The 12,813-nt window shown below is 44.9% G+C and overlaps 1 protein-coding gene across 2 annotated transcripts in view; it reads left to right on the forward strand.

Moving 5' to 3' along the window:
- rasal3 (RAS protein activator like 3) overlaps positions 1-12,658 on the forward strand; it is a 20,002-nt gene extending 7,344 nt beyond the window's left edge. For both annotated transcript variants that reach the window (XM_080464037.1, XM_080464038.1), the window contains 14 exons: positions 209-338; positions 750-848; positions 925-1,599; positions 2,176-2,320; positions 2,398-2,542; positions 2,626-2,862; positions 3,611-3,812; positions 4,471-4,562; positions 4,640-4,753; positions 6,248-6,428; positions 7,133-7,243; positions 7,329-7,519; positions 8,798-8,882; positions 10,930-12,658. In XM_080464037.1, the coding sequence (XP_080320163.1) occupies positions 209-338; positions 750-848; positions 925-1,599; positions 2,176-2,320; positions 2,398-2,542; positions 2,626-2,862; positions 3,611-3,812; positions 4,471-4,562; positions 4,640-4,753; positions 6,248-6,428; positions 7,133-7,243; positions 7,329-7,519; positions 8,798-8,882; positions 10,930-11,040 (2,518 nt within the window). In that variant the 3' untranslated portion in view covers positions 11,041-12,658. The remainder of the gene's footprint in view (positions 1-208; positions 339-749; positions 849-924; positions 1,600-2,175; positions 2,321-2,397; positions 2,543-2,625; positions 2,863-3,610; positions 3,813-4,470; positions 4,563-4,639; positions 4,754-6,247; positions 6,429-7,132; positions 7,244-7,328; positions 7,520-8,797; positions 8,883-10,929) is intronic.
- The last annotated feature ends 155 nt before the right edge of the window (positions 12,659-12,813 follow it).

The raw sequence follows: 12,813 nt of genomic DNA on the forward strand, positions 1-12,813 counted from the left end.
GAAACAGAGACGCAGCTCCGTCACCAGGTTTATCATGTCAACGAGGAAGTTGAAGAGGAAATAACCAACCAATGGACGTTTATACCAGTTTGTAGCTGATCTGTAGCGGGTCGTCTTACTTATTAGTGGTTTGATCCCCAGTCTCCCTCTGGCTGTCACTACTGAGCAAGAAGATGCTCACAGTGGTTCTTCCTGTTTTGACAACCAGGCTCCACGGTTCCCGGGAGTCGGTATCGATCCCTGTCAGCGCAGTGGGGAGTTTGGATCTGAGTGCAGACACCAGCACCGTCATCAGGCCCGTCCACAGCTCCATCCTCGGGGAGAAGTACTGCTTTGAGGTAAACTTCAGCTCGTGTTGCGAGGGATGATCCCATCCTGTGTCTCTCATCATTAATTCCACTTTTTAGGATTAATTCAGAGCGTAAATCCACCTTTAAAAGCAACCTATAGCTCCCACTAGGGGCCCACCATGCTAACTAAACCATTTGTTTTTTCCGTTGCCATGGAAACAACTATTGTTTTCATAGTTGTTGTGCAAATGTGAAACTTTTCTGAAGTGAAAATGAAGAAACGTTGCGTTTTCACTTTAATTGTGTAAACAGGACCTGAGTTGCTTCGTCTTCCGTTAAGAGTTATGATAAAGCACCAACTGGTGCCAGTGCTCCAGAATAGAACCTAATGTGGGTTACAGGCTCCTGAAGATCCAGCCGGCTGTTTCCTTCCTCTCACAGATCTGTTTGTTTCAACAGGTGATAAACTCAGAGAACTCGCACTGCTTTGGCTGCTCCTCGGCGGCAGAGCGGGACCGATGGATCGAGGATCTAAGACGAGCTGCACAGCCCAACAAGGTGATCCATCTCTCACGCACTCCAAACCATCATTTACTATCAAACCGAAACCCTTCTGATGCATCGATGTCCGCAGGATAACATCGAGCGCACGGAGAACTCTCTGAGTCTGTGGGTCAATGAAGCCAAGGATCTGCCGCCCAAACGGCGTTATTACTGCGAGGTGCACCTGGACGGGACGCTGTTCGCCCGGACTAGCAGCCGGGCTGTGGGCAAGCCGGCGAGCCGCTCCAGCCTGGTGGGGGACGGCTCGGCGGGGTCCTCGGGAGGCCTGGGGGCCAGTGGAGGCATGGTTGGAGGGTGTCAGCTCTTCTGGGGGGAATTCTTCGAGCTTGACAACCTGCCCAGCATCTCCCAAATCAGTCTGCACCTCTTCCGCGAAGAAGACCCCAAGAAAAAGAGACACTCTCGAGACGAGTCCATCCTGCACCCCCTGGGCAGCGTGGCCATACCTCTGTCCGACATCCGAGGGAGGGCCTACCAGGAGAGGTGGTATCCCATCAGCCCCTACAAGGCGTCGGGCTCGGCCGGTACCAAGGACCTGCTGGGCTCCCAGGCCTCGCTCCGGATCAAGGCCCGCTTCCAGAACCTGCAGGTGCTGCCCATGGAGAAGTACAAGGAGTTTGCAGAGTACGTGACGGTGGACTACGTGGAACTGTGTCGGAACCTGGAGCCACTGCTGAGCGTGAAGGAGAAGGAGGAGCTGGCAGGAGCTCTGGTCCACGTGCTGCAGAGCATCGGCAAGGCCAAGGTGGGAGCACGAGCCGCAGCATGAATCCTTTTACCCAATCGTATCTTAACGAGCTCCAACAACCCCTCCACTGTCTTCACATTAACGTTTCTCCTCCCAGGTCAAATACTGCTCTGTTTTAATTCCTTTAAACCACAAAATATCAAATGATACAAAATCTTTTGTTTCACGTCATCAGTGAATTTCTTTCCAGCACATAAACATGTATTTTACACAATTTTTGCTTTGCATGGTTCATGAAACCTGAAAAGCAGAATTTTTAATTATTTTAATCTGCTTATGAATCAATGACCTTGACTTGTTTCAAATAAACTAAGATCCAGCCTCAATACATAAAACACAGAAACAAATTCCAAAAGGACTGGGATGAAGTTTAGACAAATGAAATCCAATTTCTTCTCCATCATTGAGAAATAATTTGCTTTGCTTCCACAAATATATAAACAATATATCGCTTTCTATGGCCTCTATGACTGTTTCCATGGAGCTCTGTCTGCAGTTCAACCGTGATGACATATTTACTTAAGAAATGTGATGGAAGTTGTTGTTCAGCTGTGTGTTCCGTGAACATTCCAGGAATTCCTCATTGATTTGGGTGGTGCAGAGGTGGAGCGTCTCGGAAAGAAGGAGGCGTTGATCTTCAGAGAGAACACGCTGGCCACGAAAGCCATCGATGAATACATGAAGCTGGTGGGACAGAAGTACCTCATCGACACGCTCGGTACGATAGTTTGCCAACGACGGTTGTGTGATTGTTGTAGAGGAGGTGTCGGCATTCAGCTTTTCTCTGGAATACAGGAGACTTCATCACACGCCTGTACGACTCGTCGGAGAACTGTGAGGTCGACCCTCGCAAATGCCACGCCTCCGAGCTGTCGAGCAACCAGAAGCACCTGAGTGAGACCTGTGAGGAGGTGGTGCAGAAGATCGTCCAGATCCACGGGTGAGACCTGACCGCTCCTGACGGGAAGCGTTTTCAGGCGTAGTGTAGGAGCAGCGTGGATTCACAGTGTTTCTCACTTTCAGAGCCTTTCCTGAAGAACTGAACAAGATCTTCTCCAGCTGGGTGGAGCTGTGTGAGGACCAGGGCAGAGCGGAGATCGGTCAGCGGCTCATCTCGGCGTCGCTCTTCCTTCGCTTCCTGTGTCCTGCGGTCCTCAGTCCGTCTCTGTTCGGCCTGACGCAGCCTTACCCTGAGCCCGCCACCCTGCGGACCCTCACCCTTTCGGCCAAGGTCATCCAGAACTTGGCCAACTTCACTCTGTGAGTGGCTCCTCAATGTGAGGGCAGGACTCCACCGGGGGGCGCCAGAGGGCTGGAGGGAGTCAGGGGGAGGCCATTTCCTAACATGATTTTTATTCCTCTTAATTTATTGAAGAAATCATGACTTTAAAAACACAAAGTGGAGAAAAGTCATTGTACATGTAACTGCGATGGATTGAATCAATGAAATAAGCTTTGATGCAAAAAGTGCTCAGACAGTGGCAGACTACAGATACAAACTTACTACAGATTTATAAACAAATTTATAAACCAATTCTTTGATGATATTCACTGATTTGTTATTGAGAAAAACACTATGAAGGCCAGCATTCAACCAGAAGTAGGAAATCTTTACGCAGGGGAAATGCCTTTCTCCAGATTCATTCATTTGTTGGTCTAACATGTTAAAAAGAGGAAAATTCCACTTCTTAAAGTGGTCAAAACATGAATACTTTTTACGATAACACACTTTTTTCTTTGTATAAGACACAAATAAAGAATTGTTTAAGTTCAATGCAAATGTTTCATGGTCATCACAGTTGCAGGCTACATATAAAGACTCAACAGGATTTGACTAGCAGCAGCAGCACACAGTTTTTATTTCTTATAATGTGAACAACATGAGGAAGTCCACAAGGTTCAATCTCTGTAGGTGGTTTAGTTAACAACGGTGCATTTGTACAACTGTCAGGATGTGACTAGAGCTGTATTCTCTGTGAACCGACTGAGGTCTTGTGTCGTGCTTCAGGTTTGGAGAGAAAGAGGAATACATGCTCTTCATGAACGACTTCCTGCAGCAGCACTGGGAGGGGATGAGGGGCTTCCTGAAAACCGTGTCCAGCGAGGACACCGAGATCGCCATGACCTCCTTCGACGGCTACGTGGATCTGCCACTGCGTCTGACTGTGCTGCACGGCCTGCTGGTGGATATCATCCATCGGAAGGATCAGGTACGACGACGGACGTCAAAACACTTCAGTCAGATATTTCGTCAAGATTTGCTCAGACCAAACATCTTTCATGACTTTAAAGCAGACCGTTCACTGTGGTGCAGTTTCTGAACACTACAGCCTCATCATTCACTTCTTAGTGCAACATGTTGTCAGAGTATATGAGAAAACGTGTTTTTATGCAGACGACTTATCATCCTTTGATTAGCCATTCCCAATCTGAACTGAAATTCATCAAATCTCCCTGATCTCCACAATCTGATCAAAAACATGAGCTAATGGCAATAAACTATATATCAATAGATGCACAAAAGATGCCCTGACACTTCTTTGAATGAAAACGTGATTCTCTAATGACAGTTCATCACAGCTGGATGTTGATATGAGTTTGAAGTTGGTCTGTAACCGACATGCAACTGTTTAGTTTCTCATTCATACACTTGTGTAGTTTAAGGTCAGTGTCGCTGCTTCCAATGGGAAACTAACTTCAAGAAGAATATGGCTTAATATAGGTCAGATAAACTGTGATAGCAATGTCTCAAATATTTCAAATGACTGTATTTTATTTCAAGTACAGTATATGATTTCTCTAATGCCACTTATCTTTTCCATATCAGACACAGAGACACTGATCACATGAAGTTTGTTTCCTCTTCAGGACACGATCGACCGGCTGTTTCCTCTGCCTTCCATCCTGAACCAGATCACAGAGTCTCTGGGCCCGGACGCCCCCCGGATCATCGTCAGCAGGTATAACGCTCGCAGGGCTTGTAGGTGAAGGTACTCAACATGGTTTCATGATTTCATGAGAAATCTCTCTCCTTCAGCGAAATTGGACAAACCAAACCTGAGTACGTTCCTCCGAAGGACCTGGGAAAGTACAGCCCGCACCAGTCGTCGCTCCAGCAGCTTCCTGTCGACTCCAAAGGCCTACGAGACTGGTAAGCGACTGGTGGTTTTACATTTACTGGTAAATGTGCCAGTGAGGGATTCAGTTAATGTCAGTAAGAAAACATGAAGGAGAAAGTCAGAATATGAATCATCAAGATGCTTATTGCATACGATCAAAATCTGTGAGTCTAGCTGAACAAATATCAAGCTCTTAGCTCTTCAAAGGAGCTTGTAATTTCACATCAGCTTCACAGCTCTGTTATTTGGATCATGGATCACAACAACTTACGACTAGCACATAACTAGAACTTAATGACCAGAAATAGACAAAAGTCCACTAACCGCGTGATGCCAGTGTATATTTCAGAAGACATCTCTCTTGACCGGCATACGAGTCCCGTGGAGCTCAAAATGTTTGAACTTCTCTGACCAGCTGCACTTCAAGAGGAAGTGAAAAGCAGCCGTCACAGAGAGAGACACGACACAGCGCTGTTTAATTTAGATAACTGCTAATTTATGAAGAGTTAATATCTACAGCAGGGGTCTCCAACCTCGGTCCTCGAGAGCCCCTGTCCTGCATGTTGTGGCTCCTCCCAGTTGCAACACACCTGATTGCAATGAGGGGCTCGTTAATGGGCTTTTTCACCACCTTGGTGATGACATCATCATTAGATTCAGGTATGCTGAAGCAGGGAGAACTAAAACATGCAGGACAGGGGCCCTCGAGGACTGGGGTTGGAGACCTCTGAACTATAGTGTTGGTAGAAAAAACTAAGAGTCACGAAGTACATTTAACCTGGGATTACTTTAGTGCTCTGCACTTGAATATAGTGAATAGAATGTTTGGGGAGGGAGATGGTCTATAATCTGGATATTAGTAGAGGAAGATGGTCTATAATCTGGATATTAGTAAAGGATGATGCTCTATAATCTGGATGGTAGTGCAGGAAGATCCTCTATAATCTGGATGTTAGTGCGGGAAAATGCTGTATAATCTGGATGTTAGTGGAGGAAGATGCTCTATGAACCAGATGTTAGTGGAAGAAGATGCTCTACAATCTGGATGATAGAGGGGGAAGATGCTCTATAATCTGGATATTGGTGGAGAAAATGCTCTATAATCTGGATGTTAGTCGAGGAAGATGCTCTATAATCTGGATGTTTGTGGAGGAAGATGGTCTATAATCTGGATATTAGTGGAGCAAAATGCTCTATAATCTGGATGTTGAGATGATGAGAGGAGGAAGAAGCTTTATAATCTGGATGTTGGATGAGGAAGATGCTCTATAATCTGGATGTTATGCCTTTTTCAATTTTCTGAACCAACACTGAGAAACAGCAGCAATAAACCGCTGAGATAAACGACAAACATGCAGACAGCTTTTTGAAAGGAATGCTAAACGCTATTTCTGACTGCTAATGCTGGACACAGCTGTTAACAGAGATTAATGCTAAAGCTACTCACATTGGGATTAAAGACGTTTTGTAGTGTATTTGTGTAGTTTGTGTTAGTGAGTTTGAACACTGATGCTCTCACCGGACAGCGATCTGAGGCATCGGAGGAGCATGAGGGAGAGGAAGCCGGTCAAAAGGACCCAGAGCGCCCCCCACAGGCACCCCGGACACCCCAAACACACCATGAAGCGACAGAGCAGCTCCGAAGCGCTGCCCACATCTGAGCAGGAGGCCGAAACCAACCAGCCGCTCATTTCTTCACCCAAAACCGTGAGTGCAACCAGGAAACGTCAACCAGGAAACAGATTCGCTGCAAAATTCACAACATCTTTTTAACTCCTCATGTTGCTGTTCACATGTAAATATGGTCAAAAAGGAACAAGATGCATTTTTATAACAATGCAATGAAAAAAGTAGATGATATTTTGTGAAAGCTGCTGGGAGCAGCTACAGAGTTACTATAGAGCCACATCTCGAGATATAAACATTAAACTGTTTTAAAAACAAGATAAATAGACGCGTTTTAGACAGTATAAAGATGAAGCCACTTCGCGTGTGTGAGGATACGTGCCTACAATCTGTGTATTTCTACATGTGGGTATATGTGTATACTTAAAGTAATTTATGTATGTATATTTTTGATATGGTCAAACGTCACATGTTGATGAAGACCAAAAATACAAATATTTATTCTATTGCGATGAAATAAATGTATCTGTATTTATTTGTCATACTTTGATTAATATCGCTCGATAATCATGATTATACTTTATCATATATTATACATCATTATATGTTTACAAAAAAATAAAAAATATCAATTATATATATATATATATGGGATTTATTTGACCTTTTCAACAGATAATTATCCTTAACATATATATAGTTTCTTCACTGTTGATTTTGATGTTTCTAAACAGATCATCCTGATAAAAAGTGAATCAAGTCTTTTTTTTTTTTTCCTTTTCCAGCATGGCAGTATCAAGCGGCCGCCTGCTCCAGTGCCCTGGATCAAAGTGATTCACAGCAGGGAGTCCAGCGATCTGAAGCCTGAGAACGAACCGTTCAGTGTTCTGGACCGAGTGAGTCCCAGCTGGAGACACACACTAAGATCACACTGCGCTCACACACCGTCTGACCGACTGTCTCACGCCATCTGACCCCCAGCACGCTCAGGAGCTGTCTGAGCTCCGGCTGGGCATCGAACAGGTGACCGAGCGCGAGCTGGACATGGCCAAGCGGTTGGAGGACTTCATCGTCCAGAGCCAGGACCACAATGCCTTGCTGCAGGCCGAGCTGCATGAGCTGAGGAGCCTGCTGGCCATGCGAGAGGAGCAGCTCGCCAGCGCCACCTTCAGGTCATCTCAAACGTTCATGAAAAATAATCTGCAGTTCAGTGTGTACACCGATCAGCCATAACATTATGACCACCGACAGCTGGAGTTAAGAACACTGATTATCACATGGATGAAAAACTGATCCATACAAACTAATTCAGACGATATTGATTGACGGTTCTTATTATGTCATACCTGGTGGAAACGGTCCAGCAGTCAGAAACACAAGAATCAAAAAGCAAACAAACCAACGATTTCATTACAGAATAGTAAATAGAAAGAGCACTGTTATTGTGGGGAAAATCTCAGAGCACAAATACGTTCACATCATCTGCATACGTGTTTGTAATGCAAACCTGCCAACCTGTACGCATTTTGACATCTAAATACGCTGGTACGACCCGCCCCTCTAAACCACGCAAAAAGCTGCGGACATGTGAGTTCTGTGGCGAGTGTGCATGTGCAGTCCTCGTGTCTGACAACACGATGCCACAGCGTGGTGAAGCAGCTTCAGCCAATCATCGTAGAAAAGCGGAGAATAACAAGTCTACCGAACCTGTAGCGTAACATTCCGCACAAAGGTAAACTCTGTGTGTGTGTGTGTGTGTGTGTGTGTGTGTGTGTGTGTGTGTGTGTGTGTGTTTTAGCCTTTATATATATATATATATATATATATATATATCCACTGCAGATAGAGTCGGCCTGTATATGAGGAGGAATGTGATTATTTATACAGTTTAAACATGTAGCCAACAAATCTTTTGCAGCAAGTTTTGCAACCACTGCCATGGTCAACAAAATAAAATAAAAAATGAAATAATATAGTTACCTTGGTTTGTTAACAGCATTTTCATGTTTTGAAAGTGTTTCATTGAAAGGCTGTCATGATAAGGACATAGCATTTTTTTGGTTTTCTGTTGAGAGCAAAATGTCTATATTTTATTTATTAAAAGTATTGTTGTAAAAAATATAGGTTTTATCGTTTTTTTATAACCAATTTCCAGCCAGTGAATGGGGAAATTACTGCGTGCAAAGCAATGGAGTTGCAAAAGTTTGCGAAAAAAGCCACACAACACAAGTGGTACTCAAAATATTGTGACTCGGTTGGCAGGTCTGGTAATCAATAAAGCTGTTGGCGCCCGATACGACCGCAAAACTCCAGACGGTCAGTGATGCTTTGAAACCGAAACAGGTCCGACGTAACATCAGACAGGCGCTCTGTTATGGCTGATCTGTGTTGTCCTGGCGTCCTTTGAGCAATAAAAGAAGAATTGTTTCCATGTGACGTGTCGACGGCAGGTTGGGTGTGATCGAGGAAGAGCGGGAGGAAGACGAGAGGAAGCTGGGCGTCGCCGTCGCAGCAGCTGAGAGGATGAACGTTCTGGTGAGAAAGACCACAAATCAATTCAATGTCTGGAATAAAATATTGGGAACAAGAATTCAGTATGAATTGTTTTAGGGAAGGTCTTTGCTCTGTTAGTTTGTGGTGTTTAGATTCACTGTGAAGAAGATTTGTCAAATAAAAGAAATAATCTCACAAAAGGAGGAGATTAAAAAGACTTACGGGCCGTTTCCACGACAATGTTTCAAGTGACAGCACCTTGTTCGTTAAACAAAAGTGTTGTTTCCACGAACGCAGCAGACACACTGACAACGATGAAGTTAGTCTGCTGGCCCAATGGGGGGCGCTGTTGTCCGCTTTGTAATGAAACCACAAACCTCGTCTGAACAATCACAATTTAAAAGGAAGTAAAGAAAGCTTAGACAGATATTGGATCTCGCACGAAAGTGAACCCAGAAGCGTAGAATAGTTACGTGTGTGCATCCGCGGTCCGTACACAAATCAAAGCGGCCTGCAGACACGCAATACGCAAAGTATGGAGGGGCCTTTACTTTCGCATGAGCAGAAGAAGTATTCACCACGGCAGTGGTGCGCATGCGCAGTAACAAGGCTCTGTGGCCTCCCGCTGAGGATCGCGAGAGTCAAAGTTCTTCCGCGGGAGCGGGTTTGAATAAGTAATGGTTGCAGGAACGCCGCGCATCGCTGCCATGGAAACCGACCCGACAAATGCGACAAAGGTTTTGAGGTTACACTCAAAACCACCGCCGTCATGTACTGGGACCTTAGTGTTTTGGGTGTTCGTTTACACGACAATGGAGCTGGGAGCCTCTGAAAACACAACTTTCTGAAAGCGTGGCAGTTTTATAGTTGACATTGTGACAACGATCCAACTTGGTCGTCTGTTCATAAGAATATACGTGTACTGCCATTGTTAAAGGGGTCATATTATCCAGCGTTTCAACACTTTCACATGGTCTCTCGTGGTGCCATGTGCCAGAGCAGAGCTGCCTGATTGTGGGAGGAGTCAAAGGGAGGGCCTACCTTGATTGTGATTGGCTAAACTCCCGATGACCCTATACAGGGTTTGATTTCTGATTGGCTGGTTGGAGCAACACACTTTTTACTTCTGGGGCGTCGTTCCAGGTGTGGGACGATTATTACTGTTGGAAAACCAGTAGAAAGGGAATTCTGCATAATATGACCCCTTTAATGTTTAAGATTCAAAGAATCTTAAATAATATGCTAACTGAGCTGCAACGCTACTCTGAGTTTGAATAACAGAGAACACCTGCACCAGGGAGTCGCCGACACAGACGCACCAGTTACATGAAACACCTGCAGGAGGCGCTCGCTCCTCCAGGTGTCCTCCCAGTCACTGTGTCCTTGAGATAACAACGACTAGAACATCCCAGACACATGAGTTTCCCTCTCTAACGTCTCCAGGTGAAACAACACGCAAACATAGTTTTATCACGCATAGGACGTCCAATCTCGGTTGGTAACAGACGTCAATACCAAATTGACCAGTTGCGAAAAGACCAACCCAGTGTCGGGGCGAGGCCTACACCCAGACAAAAAGTGTGGATCCCGGGAAGTTCGACACACTTCAGGCATGTTCCTGCGGGACATCACCTGGTGGCCTGTGCTGCTCATTGCATTTGGCTACAATTACTCAAAGAAATGGTAAAACGGCTCTTGCTGTCTTGAGACTGTTTTAGACAACCAAGTTTAGGATCGAAGAACCGGGGGGAACCAGCAGGCCCAAGGCTGGGTTCCAACACAGCGTATTGTTCGCTGCTGCATGTGTGTGTGTATGTGTGTTTTCATTCCAAAAAAACAACAGCACCAACTAGTGGCCCAACATGAAAACTATGTACCATGGAAGTAGTTTCTATTACTGAAGAACTTTGAAAAAGCCTTAACTAAATGCACATTTGTGACACTTATACAGCCATGAACTCCGCGTGAGTCCCGGTCATTAAAGGGTTAATGCCGCTCGAGTCGATCTGATGTCGTGAACTATCTGTCGGGTTTGTGTCTGTGTGGATTATCTCCTCCAGTGTTAATGCATGTTGTGATGATCTGGCAGGAGGAGCAGTTTGCAGGCCTGCTGAAGGACCTTCACCAGCTGAGCGACAACTGCGGCGTCGGCCAAAACAACGTCCAGCATCCTGAGAGGCTGCAAGTCAACAGCAACTAAACCCTGAAAATCACTGCTGTGTTCGCCTCGAGGCTCATCTACACGACATTCTTGAGGCCGTCTTTACACGTACCTTGGTTTTTTTACAAAAATGTATATTTCTCCCTCCATGTTTACAAAAAAACTTAATTGACAGAGACCTGCATACACACTGGGTTCAGAGCTACTATGAGCATGCCAAACCTGTAGGGGGCAGTATGACGCATGAAGCAACGATAGCCAATCAAAGGGTGCTTCCGAATAGTCCCTCCTTTCTCCTTTCCTATCCACTTTTCCTAATCCCCGTGGATGACATCACGGGGTTAAGGAAAGGAGTAAGGAGGCTTCCCAAAGGAGTTAGTGAAAGGCGATCACATTGTTGTGAAAATCAGACCGCACTTCCACGAGGGGATAATCCGCCAGCGGCGAAGGTTAGTGATGTCTGCCGTGGTGAAAAGAATAAAAATTTCCGAAAATGGACTACAAAAGGCACAATTGTACCACTTTCCCCCGTGCCTCTAACCACTGATATGATCGCAAATATCACAAGGTTTGAATTGAAATCAAAGTAAAAGAGGCTGCCGGGTGAATAAATAACCAAACAAACTGAGAATAAAACATTTACTGTTTGTTTTACAACATCTGCATAACATCACAGTTGGGATTATTTAAAATTTTTCAAGTCAGATTATTGCAATGGTAACTTAACGTGCTCTTCTCCCTTTTCATTCATCCTGAGTTTCCCCGAAGCTCGGATGAGCAGGTCCCTTCAAATGTTGTCGACACAAGGAATTGTGAGGCAGCATGAGCTGGTCTCCTTTTGTAAAGGAAGCATCAGTGGTTCCTCGGCTAAAGGAGGTTCTAAAGGAAGCATCAGTGGTTCCTCGGATAAAGGAGGTTCTAAAGGAAGCATCAGTGGTTCCTCGGATAAAGGAGGTTCTAAAGGAAGCACTGAGCCTCCTTTCCTGAGCTTATTGAGAATTCAAACGTTTTTTAGGATAGGATAGGAAAGGAGATAGGAGGGATTATTCGGACGCACCCACTGTTTTTCTAAACCTCCACTGTGGCCAGAGTTTTCAGGAATCCTCGTTGTGGAGAGTCGTAGCTGCATTTATGTGTAAATGCAGGGCCCAAACGCAGCGAACTATCACAGTTTTGTAAATACCAGGGTACGTATAAACGTGGCCCAAGTGAAATGCAAAACTTCTGGAGTGTTTTGGCCGTCCGTTTACACAACAGCACTGCTTGGAGCCACTGGAAACGCAACTTTTTGAAAATGCTCCGTCTCTGAGTAAACAAGGGAAAACACAACTTTTTGCTGTTTTGGTGTAAACAGACATCGTTTTCAAAACTTCATGGTCAAGGTGACTTTAAAGCTTGCCGTCTAGGTTTTCTGAAACAAAAACGATGTGTTTTCATGTAAATCGCTGTTTTGGAAACAGGCCGGAGACCCACTGTTCTGTATAAATGCACATAAAGAGCCTGATGTCACAGTTTCCTGATTCTATGTAATTGATCTAATGATGTGAATGATTGAAAGCACCAAACTTTTAGGGTTTGTCTTTTTTCCAGCTCTTGTTGTATCTCAGCTTCAGGTGTTTTGACATTTTAGAAAAATAAAAAAAAATGCGTTCATTCACTCTCTTGTTTTGTGTCCCTGTGGCAGTAGTATACAAATGTAAACCACAGTAATGCAGTTAAACTTTAACCACATTACTGAAAGCGGGAAAAGCCTCGTTCCAACTTGTGACTCAAGGTTGCACACAGAACTACAATTCTGCTCAAAGTTTAGTA

This window comes from Lipophrys pholis, assembly GCF_963383615.2.
Source record: "Lipophrys pholis genome assembly, chromosome: 5".
Lineage (NCBI taxonomy): Eukaryota > Metazoa > Chordata > Actinopteri > Blenniiformes > Blenniidae > Lipophrys > Lipophrys pholis.